Source organism: Lepisosteus oculatus, chromosome 17, assembly GCF_040954835.1.
Source record: "Lepisosteus oculatus isolate fLepOcu1 chromosome 17, fLepOcu1.hap2, whole genome shotgun sequence".
In the NCBI taxonomy this organism is placed as follows: Eukaryota; Metazoa; Chordata; class Actinopteri; order Semionotiformes; family Lepisosteidae; genus Lepisosteus; species Lepisosteus oculatus.
In genome coordinates, this window is record NC_090712.1 from 20,256,583 (window position 1) to 20,283,578 (window position 26,996).

Below are 26,996 nucleotides of genomic sequence, written 5' to 3' on the forward strand. Positions count from 1 at the left end.
TTAATGCAGCTCTGCCTGTGTATGTCTCCAAATTTGTGTGTAGTTATTGCGTAGTATAATAATTAGGTTTCCATTATCTGCTACATACAGTACAGTCATTTGAAGAAAAAGTCCACCTGCACTTCTGTGACGGAAAGCTAAAGACTTTTGCTTGAGCACTGGCCTATAGGAAGAACCACAAAGTGTAAAACCTTACAATGATTCTGTTTTGCATTTCCCAGCTTGATTTTTCCATTTTCATGTGAATTAAGAAAAACACATTTCCATAATAAAACAAAGGACTGTGACCATTTTTGCAGGGTTGTAAGCCAGTTACTCTTTAACAGAGCCTGTGGTTGTTTCATCCCTATTACACAAGTGCCTTGCTGTTCGATTGATCCTTTATTTAACTTGATTTCTTTTGAGGTTTGTTCTCAAAGTGTTTTGCAATAGCATTTACAAGTACTGGTCTATTACACGTAATGCTAAAAATACAAGTGCAGCTTTATTAAATTGTTTGCTTAATTTGTGATACAGCTACAGTACCTTGGAGATACACAATATATAATACATTATGAACACACACACACACACACCATGATACAACTGTATTGTTGATGTGCAAATCCTGTTAACAACTGTTGAAAATACAAAAACCTTAGTTTCTTTGTTATTGTGATTCCATAACATGGTATGGTGGGTCTGAAGAATCTAACCTACCTCCAAAAGATTAATTTTATTAGCAAATTAAAAGAATCAATGTTGTTATAAACAAAATTGTCTCTGCAGGATAATTAGATTACTTTCCAGTTCTGCTATTCAAAAAAGGCAGATTTTCCAAATCAAGCATTCAAGAACAGATGGACGTCATTGAGGAACCATTATGATGTGCAGCACATTATAAAAGTGTGATTGTTGTTTGCTAAATTAATTGTGATGGAATTCCAGGAAAATGTAATATTATTAAAAGTCTGCAGGCTCCAAATGAATCACCTAAGGTATCTATTTATACTCACAAATAATTTCAACAATGATTAATTCTAAATGCATGTTATGCAAACTAATTTCAAGTCCTAAAATTAACTTTAACCTTACTCTCTGTAAAACCCAACTTTATTTGCTATTAAATCATATGCTAACATATGTTTTGTTACAGATCTGACATGCAATATTTTAGTAGTATGTAAAGTGAATTTATTTTAAAACAACACCCCTTCTATATCCCATTTTCGCACACATAACAATTCTACTAAAGCACTCAAATTTAAATTTCACAAAATATTCAATAAATAACTTTAAAAGTTTTACATAATATTATGTTGGGGCAATGTTCTGTGAATTCAAAATAATTACTGAACCAGAAAAATAACAGCTCCACAAAGCAGAGTTATATACCGTAATCAGACAGTACTCAAATTCAACTGAATGAAATCAAGTATATATTATAAAACAATACACTAAACAGTAATTATTACAATCACTGGATGGATTGCAATATAATACACCTGAAGAACAAATGTACTAAAACCAGTATAATGGTACTTGATATTTGATTGCTCATACTGAAAGTATCTCTTATAAGAGCATATACAGTAAAAAGGGATGATGGAATTTACAGATGGGTTTTGAGTAGGCGTTATAAGATGGTCACAGTCTTTATGTGCCTTGGTATAGTATCTGCTTCTGCCTCAGTGATGCCAAATGAACACAATGAGGGAACACAAAAGCTTCACATTAATTTAGTAACAGGAAAAAAAAATCATTTAATACTTCTCACTTGATCAAGCCAAGGACAAGCAGTAGATCAGACATCATAATAATCATTTCGATTTTCTTTTTTTGTGCCCTTCATCTTAGGAGTGGGCAGAGGTTGTAAAGTTCTGGAAACTGGTGTCTTCTTGTTTGTCACTTATTTGAAATAGGGCTATTCCCTGTTCACATTAAGTACTCTTGCTGTATGAAGAGTCTTTAGTCCTCTGGTCTTATTTAGGACTTTTACAACAATAGGAACAAATCTGGCCAGCTTGCCACGCTGCAGCTAAAACTCCTGGGCTGTGCATTGAGAGCTTCCACACGCCCTGTCCTGGATCTTATTCTTGCCGGACGCGATATTCCTCAGAAGGGATTGTTCACTGCTAGGGTCAGTGGCGCTAGGCTGGGGGAGACCTGACGTGATGCCTCTGTTGCACGTTTCCATTGTAGCCATTTCACTAAGAATGGCTTTACTGAGAGCGTTTGGTTTAAAATTCCTCACAGTTGTTTCATACACTTCTGTGTATGTAAACTTGTAAAATACTGTGCTACAGCCTAGGTGTAAATCTAGAAAAAGCATTCATTCATGCTTCACTTTGGGCAAACATGCTGTATGTCATGAGAAAGTCATGAATGTAATTTAGAGCTGAATTATTCTTAGATTCAAGTGTTAGATTCACGATTTTAAATTTTACTCTGAAAGCCAATACTGAGATGCTAAGACTGGCTTTGTATGTCCATAGGAATTAAATTTGGTAAAAACTCAGGTTGCTCAATTCCAAACATATTGTAACATCCTCTGATTCTGTCTGGGAAAAGCAAGGAGAGACAAAAGTAATGTTAGGGGGATGAAAGAAAGACACCTTATTAACATTATGAATATATGTAACAGAGCTCCATCAGTTACAGAAGGTGACACTGCTCTATTGGTGCCTACTGTAGATAGCACTAATCCTTCCACAGAGGGCAAGCTCCATTCTGCCTGACCGTGGCACTATGTGGCTCTGAAGTGAGAATGTTCATATCCCAGCAAGATCACAGTAATATCAGTAATAAATGCAGGGATCCAGGGTGGATCATATTTGCAAAATTAGTTAGATGTCAGCAGCAACTGCAAAGAACAACCAAAAACTAGAATATATTGATGGAACTAGTGTTCACTTCCTTAACTGCGGTGAATCGAAATTAGTTCAGGTGCACAAAATGATTTGTCAAGTCACACGATTAGATAAATTTCCTCTGTATGTGTGCAATAACAGTGTTTCTCATGATTAAGAATTAATAGACCTACCTCTGTAATGTCAAATGGTCCCTTTGTCCCTCAGTGATGTAGTGAATTTTAAACAAATATTCAATAACGAGGACTAAGGAGCTTTCAAGACAACCCAGGGATAGGTTGAAAAAAGGCATAGATCACAAGAAGGGTATAAAAGATATCACAGAAAACTCTGAAAATCCCTTTGAGAACAGTGAAGATGAGCATAACAAAGTGGAATGTGTTCCTATTTTTAGACTCCATGAAAGAAAGATGGTTATATTTAAAAAACATCATGTTAAAAGCCCAAAATGAATTGACCTCTAAAACAATTCAAGGAAAATACACCTTTTAAGGTTTAGGGGAAAAATTAAGAAAAAAAATAAGAAAGAATTTGAAAAATATTTAAAGACTTTCAATCTTTAAAAGAAGTATACTGAGTTATAGGTGTACCTGAAAAAGATTAGAATTGCCAATAGGACATCAGAGGCAGAAACTAATTTTGCAACAGAGGCAGAGAATAATGTTTTTTCAGTACTAAAGCATTAAAAAGGAGTATAAAAAGGGGATTTAATCGTTTACAAGATAACAGAGGATTAAAAGAAGATTCTAAATAGTTAAAATTCGCAATTAATATTTAACACATGATTTTGCAACAGAAGATGTTGTAGATAAATACCATATAGAGATGACTTCCGTTTGAGAGAGGATATTGTTGTACACTTACTGTAGCTTCTCTGCCATGCATTTCAAGGTTTTTCAACCCAATAGTTTTGAGAATATAGATAATACACAAGTCCTTAATTTGCTTAGTATTTTTTCTCACTGTACCTTTTATAGCTACCTCTTGCACACTTTGCAGGTGCCGGGATCCTGGCTGGTTTTGCTCGGTTTGATGCAATCACACTTCTTGCTTGCTATCCTGATTATGTCTCAGTCTGTTGCAAGTTTCTAACCCTCAGTGAATGGTCTGGGCAAGCCAAAGTCACTGCTGGACTTCCACTGGAGTGTTGCATACTGAAGTCCCTGGTTAGCTGAACCACCATTTTGGATACTGTATAGTCTGGGGACAATTGCGAAGTGACAGGAGCTGATAGAATCAGCCCTTTTCTTCAGACCTCTGCAGTGGACAGAACCAATAATAAAAACAACAACAAAAGGATAAACACTGGTTCCTTCCTCAAGTGGTCTCAAGTTGCATCATGAAGTAATTCAGTCTCTAGAAATCTGTTAAATTATCCTTATGTGTTACTTGCTCCCTAACCAGCAAACAACACTTTTATGTTTAACTGAAACTTGGTATTATCAAAATGCCTGAAATGTGCTAAATGAGTTTCTTCCCCCTGGATACCTTAGTTTACAGAAACACCATGCCCCATGTTCGGCTGATGGTTTTACACTGACTGAACACTGCTCTGAGATCATTACCTGTACCAGCTCTTAAATCTTTTGAATTAAATAAGGCTCATTTTAATTTGTCTCTGGCTTTGATATGCCCACACATGACAAAGGGAACATAATATCATGGGCAATGATTGTGCGGGGATTCTGGCTTGTCTGTTATTTACTTGCCTTCAAGCAACACCAGCAATCCTATAGTAATTCAATGACTGTCCCACGGTCAGCGTTTTGGGATGTAATAGAAGGGAAAAGAAGGGGATTTAAGAAGGGAAGAGAATCTAAGTATCTTTTTTTCTAACATTTTAAATCCAGTTAAGAATAACAATCTAATCAGAAAACTCTACGAATTATGAAGCTGTTCTACGGAGATGATTTTCTGACTCAAATTGCAACTTTTGATTTCACTTCTGGGAATAATTTATGTGCTCTCAAGCTTAGTGCACCTCACATTCCAGCGATTCATACAGTCTCTCCTGTTCAGCTGTCTGGAGTTATCACCAACATAAAACCTGCCAAATGTTCCTTGGATTCTATTTTCACTGATCTGCTGCCCAGTCCTTCCTTCAAATTTTGCAATTCTCTGTCCCATTGTCACACATATTATCAGTGAAAAGCTAAGATGTGGAATTGCTCCCTCTGCCTTTAAACCTAGTGAAGCAATGAATGACTAAAGTGGTCATTCCTCTTTACTCTGTTAACAAAAAGAAATTTAGCTCCAGCCTGTTCAGAAGTTATTGAGCAATATCTCATTTCTGTTGTTGGCAAAGGTTTGAGAGCCCGCTGCTGTTGTTTTTCAGTTACAAGCTCACTTATCTTTAAACAGGCTGTAGGAGCCTTTGCTCCTAGAATACGGTTTAGTCCAACAGCTCTTGTTGTAGTTGGTAATGATCTGCTGATGACTCTGGTCATTTACCCATTCTTAGTGCAGCCTTCCCAAAACCAGTCTACAGTAAGTATTCAATTCAGGTGAACCAAGTTTTCAGGTGAGCTGTGGAAATTAATGTCCACAGTTTTTCATCTTTGTAACATTGCATACTGTATATCTATTCCATGTTGGCTGAAAAGAGAAGAAAGAAAACACAATTGAAGGCTCCGTGGCCAAAATGTGTTTTCTTTCTTCTCTTTTCAGCATGGAATAAACCTCTTACTTGTTCCTTTGCAGCCTACACATGCTGACGCAGCTCCCCACCTGAACTGCTGTATAGATCTGAACACATCATCCCAGTTGGGTGCAGAAGAACTAAAATATGTTTTGGATATTTTCCAGTTTTTTTCTAATTATTTCATTATTGTAATGCTGTGCCTTCTCCTTTGTCCGTACATGCTCTTAGCAAGTTGCAGCATCTTCCAAACTCAGCTGCTTTGATTGTGAGCAAAACTAAAATGACAGTTGATTTGAGAATAATGTTTCAAATGCTCACCTTAGAAGGTTTGAACAATTTGGCTCCTGACTACATATGTGTACTATTTACTCTTTCATTTGACTCCTGTTATTTGCACTCTTCCGAGTCTGGTCTTTCAGTTCCTAGCAAGAGGCTCTTACCACTGGGACACTGCGTTTTATGTTTCTACAAGTCTATGGAATGATCTCACAGCTCATATCAGATCTTGCAAGTCAGTCAGCATGTACAGTAGCTAGCTTTTCTGCTTAATTTATGGTTTTATTTTGTGTAAAAATGTTTTGATTTGATTGAAAGTTTTATTGCACAGCACTTTAAGTTGGCTAAATTATCATTATTATTTTATTGCATTGTATAGCATTGTAAAAATCAATAATGTTATTAGTTATTACATTTATGATAATACATAGATCATATCCATCAAAATAAGGTTTTTTGACAGTGTAGTTCTACAAAGGCTAGGATGGTTAAAAACTAATAAATGATTAGGGTCTGATGAGATTTCTATTGCCATAATTGAGGAAATGGGGGATTATACTCATATACCATTAACTAGAATATTTCATCTTATTCTGAATAAGATTAATTCTGAGGTCTGAATGGAAGCAACACTTTTACTGTTACTGGATCACCACAAGTTCAGGTATACATTCCATTTACTACTTAGGTAAGAAGGGCAGAGTACATACTTTGAATGTGCTTGTTAGTCAGGGAGCATGAAAAACAATTAAGAAACTTTATCAATATTTTGTGCCAAGGCATAACATCATGCAAGTTTAAGGTAAAGATAATTGAAAAATTTTGAACTGACTCATGATCTGAATAACAGACAAGGAAATGTCCCCAAAGTTACAGCAGGAACCTGATTTAACCCTAGAAAAAGCTGTACTGCTCACACGCCAGAGAAAATAAAATTAGAGATGACTAAGCAAGCAACCTGTATTGCACTATGTGAAGCACCTCAAAAAGCAGACAAATGTTCAGGGACAAGGTTGATGAATAAAGTACAGAAACAAGAGTACAGTCAGTAACATACACATTTGAAACTGGATTTAGATGTAGATTAGAATTTCACCACAGTGAAAGTTAATACAGTATACATGTTTGATTAAATGCATGCCCGTGGAGAATGTTAGTTGCGACAGATGCAAGAAGATATAACTTTGCAGACCTGAAGCTCAATAAATGCACGTTTTTTAAAACCAGCTACATTTCTTTGTCCACCCTGTAGTCTTGCTGAAGGACCTGAGAATAATGAAGAGCCTCCAAAGAAAGACTCAGAATTATGCAGGATCCTACATTATGTTGGCCGGTTCCCATCTGGCCTTTCTGATGTAACAAGACCCCTGAATACATGGCTGAGAAGTAATGTGGACTGAAACTGGATATTAGTACAAGAGTAAGCTTTGAAAAGGGACAACATCCGAGTACAGAAGCTCCTGTCTTAGCTTTCTATGACTGCACAAAGCCTACTATTGTTAACCCTGATGCAAACAGCTACAGCTTAGGTGGAGTCTTACTACAAAACCCAAATGAACAATTAAAATCAGTTACCTGATTGCTCCAGGACCCTGACAGATGCCCAGAAATGCTATGCACAGATTGAAAAGGAGTGCCTGTGTGGGCTTGTGAAAAGCTCTCCTAGTATCTGCATGATTTAGACACTTGCACTCTCCACACAGATCATAAGCTGCCGATTCTACTCATTAACAGATGTGTGCAATTATGATAACACCAATTCCTCGTGCAAATGATAAGTCACAACTCTTTGGACACCTCAGAGGAGTTCAGCCAAACCAGACACACTGGTGACACATCCCGTACGCACAGTTCAGCTTGAGGTGGTCAGACAGAATGAGGTAGTGATGTGTGAGAAAGCTGAAAACCCCTCACAGTAGATGTCAAAAAACAGACTGGAGTTAGTACAGGAAATGACAAACTACAATCTAAAACTGCAGTCTGTGATCCACTTAAGTCCAGATTGCCAAAATATGCAGAAGTGACCATCTCTATTCTATTTGTCTGTTGGACAGGTGTTGAAGTGAACTGTTTTGGTCCTGTGTTGCTGTAGTGGCCACCGGTTGTCCTAACAGATGAGAAATGGATGCTGGCAGAACGAATGACAACTAATCAACTGTTGCAAGGTTCCTCCCTGCAATTTTCAGTTATATTATCTCACAGATGATTAGTAGACCTCATGAATGCATTGTTTTTAGAAGCCTGGCAGCGCACAATGGAGGTGCATCATAATGCCCTCCCACCGAAGAACATTTAATGAAATTCATTCACTATTGCATTTGTTGTACACTTGCCCCACTTCAGGAACAACTCTAACAGAATCTTTTTCCAAAGACCAAAACATTTCCAAAGCGTTCATTTTAAATTTAGGTTGATCTCAGATTGCAAGGATCTGACTGAAGGAGTTATTCAACAATTCTGTTAAGAAAATGTCATCATATATTTTACTGCCCCCATTACATTGTAAAAATATTTAGTTTTAGAAAAATGTGTTCATCCTCTTCTTATTGTGTAATGGTGTAACCAGTAATTAGTGTTATGCTAAGCTGGCAGATCTATACGTGTGGACTGGTGTGTAGTTATTTTGAGAGCAATACTACAGGCATAACACAGCTCTCTTTCCTGCTACCATTTATTGAGGGTTATAAAATCCAGGTTGGTTCAACAATACATTTTTTAATCAAATCAATGGCTAGTTATTCTGTAAAGCAAAGTATATTTTCATTGTGTATTAAAACATTATATATTACAAATTGGAACAAACAATTTGGCAGACAAATATAAGTACATTTAAAATATGTTTTTTTAATCCATATAATTAAATTGTTCGCCATTACTGTTGACAGGTCTTTCATTTGATTATGAATGATCAATCTCCATCTGAATGAAGGAAACAGAAAACAACAATGCTGTTTGGATTTTTCAAGGAATGTCAACTAAGCATTAATCTTCAGTTACAAAACAGTTTTCACTAGGATGGAAATCAAAAAAGATTGAGGACAGATTCAGAACACATAGAGAAATTGGACTAACAGAAGCATTATTGCAGTTTCTCCGTCATTATTCCAAAGAAATTACTTACACAGGCAAGCTTTGTGTTAGCAAAGGCTAACCGAGAAGGGGCTGTGATTTACAATCTCTCTCACTGGTTCTCTGCTAACACTGAGATTAAATTAAAACTCGTCCACGCAGTGATCACGGATTCAGAATTCTATGGTGGATGGTGGTTTTCCATTGAGACTGTACGAAACAAATTAAGAAACAAGAGGGCTACATTTAGCTGCAATTCTTCTTTTAAGTCATGAATGTACAATTCCAATGTCTACTTTGGAAGGTGTCCAGGTTTGTCCAGAAAAATACTGTACGTTAGACTACTTTCATCTTGGCATACATCTGGGAAACGCTGGCAAATGCATTTCTTTATATTCATCTTAGACAAAAATAACTCCTAATAAAATGAACAAATAGGCACTGAAACAACATAAGGAGTGATAATGAAGTGTTGCTGTGCTTAAGTACAAAGTGGAATTATTTAAATATTATTTATTATTAGTCCTTGAGGAAAGCATTATAAATTATACAAAGAATCAAAAGGAATGCAGGCTTCCGCCTACTCTGTATTTCCATTGTTAACCTGGCACAGTTTCTTCCATGCATATGGCTATTTTCACAAAATCTATCAAATCAAATAAACTTATGGTCTAAATTTACCCAAGGAATCCATGAAGTTGAATTGTTGCAATTACACTTTGCTGCTTGGTTCAAGCACTTTTTACCCCTTCTGGGTGTTTTCAAGGATTTAAGGAGTTGAACTAGCTTTAATCTGTTAACAGATTGGTCAGCAGAAACTAGAACACATGCACTGTAAACACACTACAGGGGTTGCTGTTGATTTGTAAAATTGACCTGCATGCACAAATCTAAAATAAATATTCTTTCTAAGGCAGTTTTAAAAGCAATGGTACAGAATTGAGCTCATATACCAAGTCTGCAATCGGCTGGTACACATATTCATCTTGATTTTTACTGCAAAGTATGCTAAATGACATCCTTCACCTCCATTCTCCAGTACACAGAAGTAATACATCTCAACCATAAAGAGGCAGCTGAAGAGAATAAATATTAATCGAAAGTTACTGCACTGGTTTAAACATCATGGTATGACTGCATACATGCTTCCTAGACCCGGCTAATTCATAGCCAAATATTCTTCAACAAAGTTGGCTCACTGGCCTTTTAGGAGTGTAGTTGCAACACTCTGTACAGAGTGGCTAGAAGAGGAAATTGTCAGCGTCATCCATAATTCATGACAGGTGGCGTGTCTGCAACTACAGATTTAGGGGTGCACTCGATCTGAACTCACCGCCTGCTGAGTATCAGCATGGAGATCTACACTGTAAGCTGGAGGAATGTGCCAGGCACAAAGCCACAACGTACTGTACTGTACACTTTTCTGTAGTCCTCAAAGCACAGAATCCATAATGGCACATAAATTGTAATAATAAAAACACACTAAAATAAAAGCAGCAGTAGCAATCTGGTTCCTTTCTATTTCACTCATTTGTATTTACAGAATGCTGCACTGAATCCTCATTGTAAGCATGATTTTAACGTCTTTTACATTTAATTACACAATTCCTCTAAGAAAAAAAGAAAAATAACTGTCTATGAAACAGCCTAGTTTGTCTTTACAGATAGCATTTGAAATAGGAGGATAATGTTATAATTTTATCTATAAGGTCTTTCCAAGAAATATACAAAATGCTGTCCAATAGCACACATGCAATACAAAACAGAGACAAAAAGAAAGTGGAAAAATACAAACCGAATTAGTGAAGCCAAGGGTAAATCTGAATTATACATTAAAAGCTTTAATGAAAAGAGAGGTCTTTAAGTCATTTTTGTCACAGTCTCGAATGGTTTTGGGCGGTGAGTTTCATAGACATGGTACTGCACTTCAGAAGGTTCTGTAGCCCAGCTCTAATCACTATGTTGGAGATTATGTCATACCCTCTACAACTAGAGGGCGCTCCTACTCTGTCCTGTTCCTAGTTTCCCTGTGCTTTGCTTGTCCTTCTGGTGTGTCTTTCTGTGGGGCTGTATATTTCTGGGTCACCCTTTGCTCCTCACTCAGCATTGAGGGATCAGATGTCTTGAGACCCTAGCACCAGGTCGTCTCCCCAGTGGTTTAACCAGTACATGCAATTAATGGCAACATGGGTTTGAACCTTGATCATGTACTAGCATGCTGTGACCAGGATTCCCCAGGTGAAGGTGCCCAAATAGCTTAGTGAAACCACTGGTAGGGTGGGACCAGCCAGCTAGGGATTTCTAAGCTCTCAGTGACACAGTGAACCCTGTTGCATACTAGGCACTGGCAAGGCTGTAATGCTGTTGGAGGAGGGGTGCATCCCTTACCAAACTGCACTGTACTAGGCATTGGAAATTTCTGATTGGGGTTTTAGAATAAAAACTATTCTGAGCAATTCTGTTTTTTTTTTACAAAAGGGTACAAATTTAATGGTGGAAATTACATAGGTATCTCTCAGCTGTTCATTCTGGCAAGAATACATAAAAAAAGAGTCCTTTCTTCTTGCAAAAGGATTCTCCCAGTGTGGGCTGAGACCCTCAGAAGGTATGGCTGATAAGCTTTTTAGAGCTTGTCAATTAGGAGTTATTGGGAATAAAACCGTCCTCTCAGTTTCTCATCCTTTGGTTTGACTCTTTTTGACATGTTGCTGTGTGAAGTGTGAAGCACTCTAAAAATCATCTTGAAGTATGGATGTCCTCCAGTATTTGTCAGCATCCTTTGCCTGCTTTATGATGAATGCAGTAATTCCCATTAATGGATCTATTACGGAGCCCTTTGAAGTCCAGACAGGAGTCAAACAAGGATGTGTCATCACCCCAGCTATATTTTTTAGATTTTTGACTGCTCTATTTAATAACACACCAGCTCTTTGCTGGAGCCCCGCTGAATTAAAATATTTCATCTCCAAAAACTCCAGTCCAAAACTAAAACAACCCCAACTTCAGTCTTCAAACTCCAGTATGCTAACGATACTGCAGTATGATGACAGAAATGGGCCTCCAAACAACTGTCAAGATATACTGTACACAGATGCATATGAGAAAATGGAATTTGGACGTAACACTCAGAAGACTAAACAAGGCATTACAAGCGCTAAAGCTATAATCATCTACCATGAGCTCTGTTGGGTTGGTAATGTTGCCTGTGTGTCAGATTCCAGCTTTCAAAGAAGAAGCAAAGTCAATTATACAAGAGGACTCTCGAAGAAGTGTTGACAAATATGACAATAGCAAACATGAAGAAATGTAATATCAATATAAACTCAAAGGAGATGATGACTCTTGATCAAACCAGATGGAAGAAGAATATCTGAGAAGATATACAAATCACCAGATTGTAAACCATTTGCAAAGATCCTTGCAAAGTTTTCATATTCTGTTGCTTTAAGGCTTTAAAGTAAACTGGATTTGTTATATACACAACCTACTCCATACATTCAAAGCAAAAAAGAAGGAAGTAAATAGACAAGTAATATGAAAGGAAGTCATGATTGCCTAAGTATGCAAAATACGCTCTGGGAAACCTAAAATAATTTTAGAGCTAGTTTCAGGTGCAGCAAATTACCTGAGTACACTTCACAATTAGAGGAGTGGCCTCAGTCTGTTTTTGTGGTTCACATGACTTCACAATAAATGCAACCTGTTTCTGTAAGATCCCTCAAACAGTTAACAAATTTCAAGCAGATATTCAATCATGAAGACCAATGAGCTTTTCAAATAATTCAGAGATAAAATTGCAGAAAAGAACAGATGAGAAGAAAGGTATATAAAGCGATCAGAAACACTATTTATACACCACCCAAACAGTGCCGAGATCTACTGTATCTGTTGCTCCTAACTGAGCAGCTGGGCCAGGAGGAAATTGGGTAGGGATGCAACTGTGAGGCCAGCTGTGACTTTGAAAAAGTGATACTGGCAAAAGATTTTGTGGTGGGACAAAACTGGAACTTTATCATATAAATGCAAAGCATTACAACTGACACAAACCAGAGGGACTGTCACTCAGTCACTTAACGACCATGCCTGATGTAAACCATGGTACCAGGATCATTGCGTTATAGTTCTGCTTCTCAACAGCAGGGACTACAAAGCTATTCAAGCCTGAGGGGAACATCATAGATGGACAGGCACTGGCAAATCTTAGAGGAAAACCTGCTTCAGATCTTAAACGTGGGCAAAAAGTCATCTCTCAGCAGGACAAAACAAAAGCTCCAGTAAAAGCTGGAGTGGCTTAAGAATAAGAAAGTGATTGGCCTTGAGTAGCCCACTCTGAATTCTGACTTGAATCCTATTGATCTCTGGAAAGACTTGAAAACTGTTGTCAACATGTGATCCCCAAGCAATACGAAGAAGCTTGAGCACATCTGCCAAGAACAACAGGAATACTTGCGCATGGCACTGAACGTTTGTGAGGTGACCACAGACAAGGTATTTATAGATATTCTTTGTTAATCATTTAAAAGAAACAGCTTTTGGCAATAACATGCTAAGTACTAACCCTGCGTGAGCTATGTGTTACAGTATAAATATGATTATGAGATGTTGAGAAGTAAGAGATTGGCATATTTAGGAATCAGGTCTGGGATTGCATTAGAAATAGGAGACACTGTAGATAGAAAATGCACTATTTTGCTTCATCCTTATCAATGCCCTGAGCTCCTATCCTGTGAACGGTTTCTGCAAGCTATTGTTCCAATCTCATGACCTCTTGTCTTTAAAACTTGCTTAAAAGAATTTTTTATCAAGGGCTTGGACTGTTAACACTGACATTCACAGGCTGAGTCAATGCAACACTCAAGTCCACAAAGAACTGTAGTACAAATCAAAACTCCTGCAAAGCAAAATGACATGAAAAATTATAGATACTGGATATAGTATCACACCAATATCATGTTCTCTTAGTACAAGACCTGCTAGTTAAAGTGGAAGATGATCCAGAAATTTTAATTTCTGTGAGCAATCTATACAAGAAGCTGTCTTTCATCACCGATGAACATGCAGTTCTTATCTCCCATTTGACTTCAGTGCGCTTCATCTAACCTTGTAACAGCATTATTTATTTAACGGCTGAGGAACAAAATCCAAAGCACTGTCTTCCCTGTCCTGGGTCTTATCTGATACCACTATAGTGCTTTACACACACTTGGAAATCATTCTGATTGTTAAGGAGGAACAACAAACTGAAGGGAGCATTACAGTGATTTTGGAAACTCGTATATCTGAGAATACAATTTGGAGTGTTTGTTAGGTGCTCTATGGGAGCTTATTAAGACCAGAACTTTGAAGTTAAATTAAAGTGATTACAGAAAAACACTTTACAGTGATTCATTGATTATAAAATGCATTTTACAAAGAAAACAAAAGGGTTAAATTTGAAAGGAGGTCTTCAATTTCAGATTTCTTGTTTAGTTGTAATTTTGAATATTCAGTAAAGGCAGTCAGTCATATATTTTGAATTGATAAAAAAACGGTCTCATACAGTTCTCTAGCCCTGTGAATGTGAATGTCACACCAGGGAGGTACCTGAATAGATCTGAACAGATAGGGTGTACTCTGATCCTCTGACACCTCGAATTGCTCATCAGCTCTATTAACAGATATTTCTGATCCAAACATGTCTAATATAATCTCATTATTTTGAATATTATAATGTTCAATTATGCAGTATGTATATTCTCTGAGAAACAAAAACACGAGACAAAACTCTGGCCTTTATATCAGAGTCTGAACGTGTACAAAAGTACTTTAATTTCACTAGTGAAAGAGTCTAAATTAAAAGGTTGCAATATTTTCTCCAAAGTCTGCAAGACGTGATCACATCATTTTTGATGCTTCTAATTAAGCATCTCAAGGCCCACTTTTCTTTTCAACTTTTGTTGTCTCAGAATTTCATTGATCCTGTTATCTCAATTTTGTATTTTTTTTAAAGTCATTTTGTCTTAAAGAAGAAACATGGCATAAATGTGTGAGTTTCTACTCTGCTGCGATCCAGAAAATGTGCAAGTTAAAACAGCTTCAATATCAGATTTTTCATCAGATATAAGGACTGATCTCCACCATGTACTCCCAATCCTAAAACACATAAATAAGAATCATTCTAGACTTCACGTACTGAGCTAGTTTCAGAGCTAGAACCATCATATCACACCATATCACACCAGAATCCACCTTTGTTGTAGTCAAAAGGATTCTTAGATAAACTTTTAAAACTTTTGTAAAGCTTTGTGATTCATGGTAAAAAAACAGAAGTGAAGTTAATCTTGCAGGAGATACTGACAACTTCCCACAACTTCATACAATTACACGGTTATGCGAAAGGATGGTAGTCCCCCTTTCAGCATGAGCTGGCCTGGAGCAGCATCCTGGACATGGAGAGGAGGGCCTCCGGGCCTCCGGGCCTCCGGGCCTCCGGGCCTCCGGGCCTCCGGGCCTCTGGGCCTCTGGGCCTCGTGGGAGCTGCTGCTGGGAAAACGCAGCAAGGCCATGAACTGGGGATCGTCTCCTTTGTCAAAACTTCATTTCTTAACACCCTTAGTCCTCATCATCATCCACAGGGGTAGTGAATTCACAATATATGGGCTTCAGAAAAGGAACAAAAATCAAAGCTCAGGAGCTTCCTATGTTTATATTTCAGTCCACAAGGGGCCATCAAGTTCACATTATTGAAAATTTAGTAACAAAATATTTAGATTTTCCACAAGTCATATACAGATAGCAAATTTCTGTCCATCCATGGTATTGTATTTGCTACCGAGTTTGATAGTTTGCAAAAAGCAAAATAAGTACTCATAACTTCCTGTTCTAAAAGAGGCTGTTTATATGGATTTAAACATCAACAGCATGATCTTGAACTGGGGTTTCCAGCCCAGTCCCGGACAGCTGCTGTGAAACTGGAACCGTATCATTCCAGTTCAGCTCTCTGCTTCCCTGCTCTACTAATTATTTGCTTGAAAAGACAAACTTAGTGTTTGGTCCCATTTCCAAGATTCTGGTCATTCTGGACCAGATAGATTCCGGTCATTTGAAAAGCCAGAAATCTGCTGGGCTGTGATCTTCTAGACAAGGATTTGACACTTCTGAAATAGACTAGCATAGTTTCTGTTGCACTTTAACATGAACACCAGTGCATGTGAAATCAATCGTGACTTAACAACAGAAACCAACAAAACATACTGTACAGTAGCCCAACATCTTGGGTTATGTTGCTATTCAATGCTGAGCTGAATTCATGCCGATTTAAATATAGTTTTAAAAAATGGCATTGTTGTAGTCAGTGTTTTTAAGAGTGGTATTTAAATGTTTTAAGTGCATTTGTATTTCTTGCTGGTTATCACAGGTAAGCCTGTCTCTATTACAGACATCTTCAAACTGTTGAAGATGAGATGAAAAAGATGAATACCTTTGTGTAACAGCACCACGGTCTGACGGTTGTATCTTTTAGAAATTGCAGTTTCCCTTTCTGCTGCGTTCACCAGGTCTGACACTGTGAACGGTAGCTTTTAGCCAGTTATCTGTGAAATGTTCGCACATGACCAGGCTCCTGAATACAATAAAGAGAGTCAAAAGAGATTAATAAGTAACTCTTATGAGTAAATATAAACTGGCAGTCAAGCAATGATCCATACCTCCCCTTGGGCTATCTCAGTCCTTTTTCAATGCAAAGCCAGTGTCTGCCAATTTCTGACAAATGGAATAAAACATCAGGGATGATTCACAAACAAACCAAGGGGAAAATAGTCAACTGCCTGCTTGCTGTAGTAACCTGAAAGATTGATTAATGTAATTTCTTATTTGCTGGTCTCCTTAATGCCAGGTTAAGAACCTGTTCCAGCTGGCACAAAAAAAAAATCAGTGAGAATTCTTACAACTACTGGGTGCAGTGGAATAATAGTGAAATGGTGGAATTTAACTTTAAAATAATGCACATTATAACCTAGGCCTTCTATGGAACATCTGTATAAGATACAGTATTGATTAGTCCTTCAGATCACAACTGGATAATGTCACTGGGAACCAGTAAAAAAAAAAAGCTTTAAAGATATTTTGCACATTTGACAGACTCTCTCTCCACAGGTTTTGAAAATGGCCAGCATATTACACCATAATCTGAATGTGTCACCTAGTCACTTTGGGTTTTTTCTGAAGAGCACTAATGAAAAAATTGAATAATATTCTCATGATCATCAGAATCATTCTCTTTTTGCCAATGCATTTGACTGTTTTTGTCTAATATAGAAACAGTGTACTGTTTATACTGTTTATTTAATGGTTTGGACACTGTCACCCATAAAGAATACAGAGGTTGTATAGTTGCTGTATCTAAATTCCGAATATTATCTACGTCAAAATGTACAAATGCAGTAATAAATTAGAGCACTCAGCTGGTCCCAGTGACATACACTAGGTGATTCATAAATACCCTGCTCTCATCTGAAGCTGCAAATAGAAACAAAGAAACAATAACAATATTTTTTGGCAGTGTTGTTTTCCAAACATGCCGGCCCAGAGCATTATTGTGCTGCTGAAGGAGAACTCGCTTGTGTAGGGATTTCCCCAAACACTAATACAGTCAGAATGAATGAGAGATGCTTCACCTCAGGTAAAGCTCTAACTACATACAGTAAATGATTTATCTACTGATTAAATTTCAAGCACCACCAAGCAGTTCTTTAAACCGCTTCTATTTTCTCTGGGTTTCTGATACAAAGCACACATGTAATATATTTTAAATGCTGTTTCAAACAGTACGTCATTATTATACATGTTTAGAAATGAATGGCTTCTAAAACACGTGTTTAATGAATTCAACATGCAGGGCAGTATCTAAGTATCAGCAGGCCTATCTCAGATGAAAGTTAAAAATGTTAGAACCACTGCCAATGGCTTGTGGTGTATTTTTCTTTTTCTGCAAATGAAAACTAGCATTAATCCTGCTTGTGTACTTGAGAGAGGAGGTGGAGAAAAGAGGATTTTTCTCTTGCTTTGCATTGTGTGCATCTTACAAACAGTGCCAGACAGATGGAGCCCGGAAGCTTTATACGAGGACAAAATCTCATCTGGGTATAAAGTTTGTGCTTCGAGAAAGGGGAAACTGGGATTCAGATATTTTAGAAGTGTAATAAAAGAGGTTTAAGACTTCAGTTCTGGGCATCATCCATCTACCATGATCAGAAAACCACTCATTCTCATGAGAGCTAATGCAGAGGCATAGGGCAACTGGTCCATTACAGGGTTCACAAACACACAAACACATGTACTCAAGTATGCAGGACAAATTAAATGCACAAATTAACGAAGCCAGCATGCCTGCTAGAGGTCTGGAAAACAGAGCTCTCAGAAAAAAAATGGGGGATAAAGTAAAAATGTGCAAATTCAGAAACACGGCCCCAGTTCTAAATCGAATCTAGGACCTAAGAGTTGCAATAACCATCACACCATAGTCAAACACATCTTAATTGGGCATTACAAATATTAGGATATTTGCCAAAGTCATTTTTTTCATTGAACATTTTTATCGTTATATATTGCCAACATTATTTATGGGAGACGTAAGCACTCATCTCTGGGGAGGAATGAAAAACGGACCTATTGTTATAGTGTGCTGGTGCTAATACTATATGCTAAATATCAGTGATTAAGACACACGTACAATAATAGGGGTTTCACCAGCTTAAAAGTGTAAATTAACATCTGTTTTGTGATCATTCAAAGGTCCCTCTCTACCCCTCTATTATAAAGACTGTATACAAGTTTTCTTGTTTTTAAGAAGTGTTAAGACTACAGTAATACTGTACATTTAAAGACTGCATTTGCCATTAAGTAGAGAATCCACTCTGAAAGCTCTGATGCTTTTAAAAAGGAATGATTACATTGGAGCTTCATCCACAGATTTGTTTGGTAGTCAATGTCGATTTACACACTCAACCCATATTTGCAGTACTATAAATGAATAATTAAGAGAAGACATTATAGTATCAAACTTCATTCACTTTTACAGGTGAAAAACAGCTGTGCTGATTCCCTATCAAAAATGTAAGTTTTGTGTTACTTGATCTTGAGCTCATGAAGTATTTTAAGGCAGTGAAAAAGCAGACCTAGAATCGCAAAGATACGTTTGCAACAGTTGAATGGTTTATTATCACGAATGAGCAGCGTTCACATAGTATTCCTTAAACTACGCCACAAAAAAATCCTTGAAGAGATCCCTCACTGCAATCAAAACGGCAGAGAAATTTTGTGGAGGAGAAACACCAATGTAAACAGTAAATAATTGATCTTTGTGTGATCTGAGTGTGTGGAAACAATGCCGATCTGCAGAGAATGCCTAGAGGTTCCTGCAGTGAACAAATAAATGTGAGTAATTAGTTGCAGGTCTAGCACCTGTTTTATTGTGTTTCCCTGTGCAATACGGAAATCAACAAAACATGCGCTGCCTTCCACACCCCAACCTACAGATTATTTATTAAAGGCACTTAATTTAATAACCAGTTTGATTAACCATCGCAACAGGTTATTACAATTCCTCCGCCCTTTCGAATTTTTTTTATTTGTGGTACTCCAGCTGCGGAGTGTGGACCCCATTTGGAATCCTGTCTGTATTCTAAAAAGTGCAGCCATTTATAAAACACACTACACAGAACATATCAACTGGCAAATAAACAGCTTTATTATAACTACACGTTTCAAAGTACACCAAATGGAAAACAAGAAATAGTCGATAATGGGCTACTTTAGCAGGTAGCTCAGTTAACATCTACTGTAGTTTTGAGCTTCTAGAGCACTCACTGGACCATAAGGGACAAAAGCTCTTTTTCCCTGCCACTGAAATACAGGATATGTGTTTTAGACAAAGCACAGCCCATGGGAAATGTTCAGCTGCTACTCACATTTTGCCCGTTCTGTATATGAAGTCTCCTTTGATAACCACATGTGCCAATTGATAGCAACTGAGGTCTAAGTGAGGACTAAACTTTCTATCTCCCAAAACACACGCACAGTTTGTGAAGAGGCTTTTAGCAATTTTGCTCCATGGTCTAGAATAAGATCTGTAATTACATGATTTTATATCCTCAAAATGGACTTCAAGTCAGTGCTGAGTAGTGGTCTGTAATCTGGACACATAACTGTAAGGAAGAGGGTTAAAATCCCAGGTGTAGCAGTGTTCTTGTACCCTCAAGTAAGGCAGTTTTATCAGTGTTCCAGTGTTGACGGTACCGTCTGTATAAATACAGTAGGCACTTTCCAGTTATAACGATAAACTTTTCTTGTTATACAAAGGTTATTTTTATTAATATCGATTATTTTGTTTCTGACAAATATTCCTGTTTTAAATAAAAAGTCAAAGCAATGTGCTTTTAATAATGCAGAACTCTGCCACATTAAAATGAGCATCCTTCAGCATTAGAACAACAGTAACTAAACACTAATGGAGAGAACAGAGCAGTCACACATTTGTCTCACCAATACCTATGTGCCTCTTTCCTTGGATTTGTGCCTATGGGCCTGATGCAGAATGTCATACAGAAAACACTTTGTGCTTTGGACAAGGTACTACTTTGAGAATATTGGATAACTCACCTATTTAAACAAGTAACTATATAAATATCCCGTGTTCTGCATTTACTGTCCTGGACCAGTAGGTGGCAGTCTTGCACCCAGACCAGATTTTCAAAGCCAATACCCCAATATGGTGCTAGTGTACATCGTGGTGTGGAGGGCTCCATCCTTCAGATGAGACATTAAACTAGGGTCCTGACTACTTGGTCCATAAAGATCTCATTCTACTCTTGCTAAGATTGGGCTTTCCAACCCCGGTGTCCTGGGTAAATTCCACTCTATATTATACTAAATTATGCACCACACTTTTCTCCACAATTCCACTGATGAAGTGATTTCTCACTTATCCATCTGCTCTACTTTGTAGTGGCCCTAATGGCACAGAATGGCAGCTCCTTGGTGGATCAAGGACTTTGTGATCGAATGGGATTAAAAGCGCTTTGCAAATACATAAAATATAGTTATTTTTTACATTATACAATTTATGTTATTTTTATAGTATGTCTGTAAAATTTTACTACATCTCTCAGGGGCAGGTCTTGGGGATTTCCTTTTTTATGGAAAAAGGAAATTAATCATTTCTGATTAATTTATCTCACATCCATAATAGTACAGAATAAACATAAAATAAATTATTGATTTGAGGCAGCGAATATTTGGCCAGTTAATAAGCAGATAAGGTGCTTATCTTGGCATCTCTAAACTAACTATAAAACCCTGAATTAAAAAAATAAATTACCAATTAACAATCAATTGATAATCTTTGATTTGACATTTGACACTTAAGAAGTTTCCTGTCCTTTAAGTGTAGCTAAACCCCAATGCCAGTCTATTATAGTACGATCTGAAAATTGATTTGGTAAGGAATTGTCTTTTGTTTCATCCTCTGCAAAATTTCTCTTTTCCGTGTCTGTGAAGATCGACAGTGAATATTATAAATTAAGTATCGTACATTTTTCAAACCGATATTAGGAAATGCTTGCATATCAATAACAAAACGGGACTCCTGTGCTGAACTAATGTTCTTCCCTTTGTGAGCAAAACGGACACTGAGTGGTCAACTCTTTTGAAATCATTATCCAGCGCAATTTATCTCGTTATAGCTGCAGATCACAAACGAATAAATCAGTGAGTATTATGCGAGAAGGTTTTATTGATTATTTGCTTTTGGACAGTAGATGTTGAAAACTTGCACTTTTTACACTCTCCTTTCACTATGTCATGAGAGGTGACAATAATGTTTTCTAAAGAACCACGCAAAGATAGGGATTTGACAGCACAGGTACAAGTACCGCTGCCAAAATGATCATTGTGCATTTGCCGTCGATTAACATCACAAGATTATTCGTTTTCAATATACAAGTAGCAATATGAAGATCGGTACAGTAACCAAAGCATGGCACCCCAGCTTCTTATCAAATTCATCTCATACCCGACATACAGTAGTTTACTTAATCTCATAAAGATACTAAACGTCGAGTTTTAGAATATGTCTTAGCATATACAGTATAAACCTAAAATATTTCTACATTTGAAATTCGGATCAAATGCAATGAACTCACTTTTTTTCAAATATCCCTCACAGTTGCTTATACAGTAATGAGAGCAATCTAATAATACACTTCTTCACGTTTTTATGTTTCACAAGTCCACATATGCCCCGTCAAATGTTTGTAACACGCACACAGCACATGCCAGGACACTCTCGTGGAAATGCTGTGATCGAACTGTCGCGACTGTTCTGAATTGAAAATCGGAAAAAAAGGTGTCAGAACCGGCAGCACCTTGTAGTAATAAAGGAAAAGCGCAGAACGAAAGCGGTGTCTAATTTTCCTTCTATTAGTTACATCGCTCGAAGATTCCGACACCTACTTCTGTGGTAATTCCCATCGAGGGGTAGCACGCAACATGAACTAAGAACAAAATAACATGAGACCACATGGACCTACCCTGTAATTCCAAATCAAGGCTCGCATCAAATTAGATATATTCCCAAATTTAAATACGTTTTATGTTGAGCGGCAATTTAGACTACACTGTTATTCAATCAGCAATACAATAAGACGGGTTAAAACAAATAAGCAAACACGAAAAAATAACTTACCTTCAGCTAAAAGACGCATCGCGTGTACAAATGAGGGATCCAAGCTATCTTTTTCGGCCATCAGCTCTGGTAAGTATTTATCTTGATCCATTATTCCTCGCTCCCTCATTAATTGGCACTGCTGGCGCAGGTGATACAAAAAAAGTAATCAGTCTCACAATATGCACTCGGGCTCTGCTATGCAATTCTCTTTGCAGCCACTGAGAGAAATGCCGTAACGAATCTCCCCCAAATGATCAGTGTATGTATAAGACTTCACAGCTTAAAGCCCATCTCCCTCGCTCAGCTCGGCTCTCTCCTGTTGGATGTGGCCACCTTCGCTACTGGAGCGCTGCCTGCTTCCCGCCCCTTCAGAACATGATTGGTCATATCAAACGACAGACTGCATTCTCCGGCCACAACTGGTCGCGGCTCGGCTCCGGCGAAGTGATAGACAGTGGATCTTCAGCACCTTGAAGCTGCTGTCCGTGGTGCTGAGCGCTCACTACACGTGGGGAAGAGATGGAGAAAGACTTCAGTAAGTGGAGGCCCACATCATAATGACGAAATTATCATTATTATTATTATTCCTCCCACACTGCGAAGACAATACAACGATTTATAGATATGTAGTACAGAACTTGAGTTTAGTAATCTAATCATTATTGTCCGCCCGTTATACTGAGTATTTCTGTTGGTCAAATGCAATTTGTTTCAAATTTACATACAAAATTGAATCCCCTGAAAATCAAAACGCAAAATGTTTAAGTACGTTATTTAACGTTAAAACGTTAAAAAATAACAATCCATGTAATCCATTAATAAATGTAAATCGTTTATTTTTAGTTATATCTCAACTAGTGGAGTGAAAATGAATTGATTTCATTGCAATCGTTTTCAGTGTAGTTTTTATCTTGAGCCTCATGACCTCTTGCTTTGTTTTTTTGAAGCATGTCATTGTCGTTTACTACTATTTTTTATATTTTCTTCCTAAGGAATAAAAACGAGAAGGTTTTAAAGTGGTTGTTCAAGTAATTGATATTTCTAAAAAAGTGAATAAAGCTGGTGCTGAGGGAGTAAATAGTGTTTTACAGACTCAAACAGAAATCCTAGCCCATTTAGAAACGTCCTCACCTTCCTTACACGGTACACATTAATCTCCCCATGAATGGAAAAGAAAGCCTGTACACTTGCTTGCATTGCTAGGATCTTACCAGAGACCTTGTGATGTGTTTTCTGTGCTGTGAGTGCTGCTCAGTTTAGTACAACGATGAATACTAATCAATGGATTTGTTGTATGCTCTGCCTTGCCAAGATGGATTAGAGCATGGTGACAGTCAGTCTAGGAGATGCAAAAAAGCAATGAATTTTAGACCAGTCTCCATTATGTTTGCAAACATCTGTACTTTGCTTATCACATAAATTGATAGCATAGATAATGTTTTTTCCCCTAAATGTGTGCCTACTGATGTGCACTCTGCATATCTAACACTATGTAATGTGTTTATTCCATGCTGAAAAGAGAAGAAAGAAAACACAACTCAGCCTTCTTCAGGTGTGCTCACCCATGAATAAGTAATAAACCTTTACTTGTTCCATTGCAGCCTATGCATGTTGCATGTCCCCACCTGAACTACTATATAATGTGTGATTCTTGTCTATGTTTATATTCTCATCCAAAATACAGTGATATCCTTAAGTGAAATTGTATATTATATCTATGTTTTAATAACCAAAATATTGCATTTACAGAATTATTTCTTAAAAAAAGAAAAAAAACAGAAATTGTCAAACAAATTTGTGGATTTATGAATGTAAGTAACACTGGGACATTCATTTAGAGGTACAAGGGTTATTTTTCTTAATATTCATATACATTTATTTTTGCACAAAAAATATTAAGTTATAAAGATAAATTGCCAAAAAGACTGCAAAATAAAAAACTGATAGAACTGTCCAGTTAAGGCCACTGTAACATCATTACTTTGACTATTTGTCAATGCTTACAGAATACACGGACAGACCATAGGTGATTCAGACATTCCAGAGGTCACCAGTTCATAGGCTTCTTTTTGGAAATTCATTTAAGTGCTGTAAATTTTAAAAATTTTAAAAATTTTTAAAAGGCATTATACTGTATCTTCCAAAGTTGGTGACAGCACAAACAATTTCCATTCCTATTAAAAGAAGCAAAGTATTCATAGGCTTACAGAAAAAACCTTCTGATGAAAGAATCTCTGGCAATCTACTACCCTCCCAGTAGTGATTCAATATCAATTAGGACCTGAACCCATCTACCTACGCTCCACGTGCTTAGAAAGATGGTCAGGACACAGATGAGATATGCAGCCATAGCAGATAAAATCCTGTTTTATATGGCTTTATGTTTCATGGTCTGAATTGATCAAAATGGGCCTCTGTTCTTTACTACTGTCTTTTATTTTGCCCAATTGATGACATACCAAAACTAATTTAAGACCGTTCATTTTACTTTAAATTAAATCTAAGTCAGAGATATTTAGATCATTTGTTGCTCTTTACAAATAACTTACACCAACATAAACCTAAAATCATGCAGTTGATGTCATGGCCCTTCACATATTAACTAAAAATGTTTGATGTTTGATGTTTGATGTTTTGATGTCTTACCACTCAAAATTGTCACTATGAAAGCTGAGCTAAGATTCATTTGAAAGTATTCTTTTCTTACATATTGTAGTTAATACCAAACTGGCACATTTAAGCCTTTTTCATGCTGTGTCATTTCCACTTGATCTAGCGTTATTGCTAAGTTGAAAGCACTTACTGAGCTGATAGTGAAACAGACCACTCAGTTTCTAATTCTAGGACAGCCACCTGCTGCTTATTAATAGAGGACCAGGGCTTCCCGATGCATGAGCAGTTTGAAATTGATGGATGGAATTGAACCCGTAGGTCTGGACTTGTTTCCGTTTAAAAAGAAGAGAGAGGATTTTTGCTTCTATGCTTTATCTTAGTCCTTTTCTTCAAAGACAGTACAACAGTGCCTAGATTTTTTCATCTGTACAGATTTTAATTGGGCATATAGCCAGAGACCCATCCGTTTTCTAACTGCATTATCCAGTTCAGGGCCATGGGGGAGACAGAGCCTATCCCCTCAAGCAACTTGCACAAAACAGGAGATACATCTTGCGTGGGTCACCAGTCCATCACAGGGCACATACGTCATACTCGTCACCTCAGATGAGTGGTGGGGAAAGATAGTATTCAGTCATTCAGTGCCAGTTACCATGGTAATTAATTTGACAGGAGTCTTGTACCACCTGGAGGCAATTATCCACCATGCCCGCCTCAGGTTGTTCAAGACTACATTCCTGTAAGCTGTAACTTGGCAGTGCTCAAGAACTGTATCTTAAAGCTCACTGCAGGTTCTTTGTTTGCTTCCATGATTCTAGACCTGCACTGCCCTGGCTTTGCTCTCTGGATTCTCCCGTGGTGCTTTGTCCTGTGTCCCTCGGTCTTGAGCTTTGCTTGTCCCTGTTTAAGGCTGGACTGTCTTTGCCTGGACCACATTGCCTGTGCTCACCTTTGCCGCGATAGCCTGTCTGTGGTGCTTACTGTAAACAACGTGCTGTGTGCTCATGCAGCTGCCTGCCTGATTGCCTGTGTTCATCTGTCTGCTCTTGCATTTATTTTACAAATATGTGTCACTACTTTGTTATCTAAAAAAGTGACATATTACAACACAAACACAACCATGCACACATTCTTACTGGGGCTAATTTGTCTAGAAGCCAATTCACCTTCCATTTGTCTTTGGACTGTGGGAGGAAACTGGAGCACCTAGAGGAAAGCCATGTGAACATGGGGGAGACAATCCAAATTCCATTCAGATAGCATCTCAGTCTGAAGTAGAGCTCAGTGCCCCAGCATTGTGAGGCTGCAATGTTATCCACTCCTCTGCCATGCCACCCCAGATGAATAACACCTCTGTTAATAAATGCCCAATATTCAAGAGATGTCAGGTCTGTATTTATTAGTTATTTGGATTTCCCATGGGATTTATGTAGCTTTCAAGCAATGTAATGGTAGATCTTGTAAAGTTTAAACAAGTCTTAAAAGCGTGGCTTCTTAAAATAGATTTGATTTTACCTGAAGAGTTCCAGTCATTGTCTGAACACAACCTTTACACAATCATCACAAAAGATATACAGCATATCAATTCTGTAATCGCTAGTGCAGTTCTCTGTGAGGTACTTGAAGCTCTCACAAATAAAAAAATCTGTCCATAAAACACAAAGGTATTGTGATACACAGCTAAAGGAAGACATTCTGCACACAATATATTGACATCTCTTCACATGTGGTAAGGTTCTTCTGTTTGGTCTACACTTCATAGCAGTTATTTTATTGAGTCTGTAAATTTGAGGTTGTATTATGAAAGGTACAATTTGCACTGTAAAGCAGTAGCTTTTTTATGACT

At 37.5% G+C, this 26,996-nt stretch overlaps 2 protein-coding genes across 6 annotated transcripts in view; one reads left to right on the top strand and one right to left on the bottom strand.

Annotated features, from left to right (window-relative positions):
- The window catches only part of khdrbs2 (KH domain containing, RNA binding, signal transduction associated 2), a 123,588-nt gene extending 100,603 nt beyond the window's left edge, over positions 1-22,985 (bottom strand). For 3 of the 4 annotated variants that reach the window (XR_001480350.2, XR_001480349.2, XM_015363141.2), the window contains exon 1: positions 22,556-22,985. Coding sequence is in view for 2 of the 4 variants with exons in the window: in XM_015363141.2 (XP_015218627.1) it covers positions 22,556-22,664 (109 nt within the window). In the remaining 2 variants the exon portion in view is untranslated. The remainder of the gene's footprint in view (positions 1-22,555) is intronic. The other variant, XM_006638696.3, reaches the window with a different exon arrangement.
- A 7-nt stretch (positions 22,986-22,992) lies between these two features.
- The window catches only part of LOC102688735 (isoaspartyl peptidase/L-asparaginase), a 60,650-nt gene continuing 56,646 nt past the window's right edge, over positions 22,993-26,996 (top strand). For both annotated transcript variants that reach the window (XR_001480354.2, XM_015363142.2), the window contains exons 1-2: positions 22,993-23,072; positions 24,057-24,109. The gene's annotated coding sequence lies outside the window, so the exon portion shown is untranslated. The remainder of the gene's footprint in view (positions 23,073-24,056; positions 24,110-26,996) is intronic.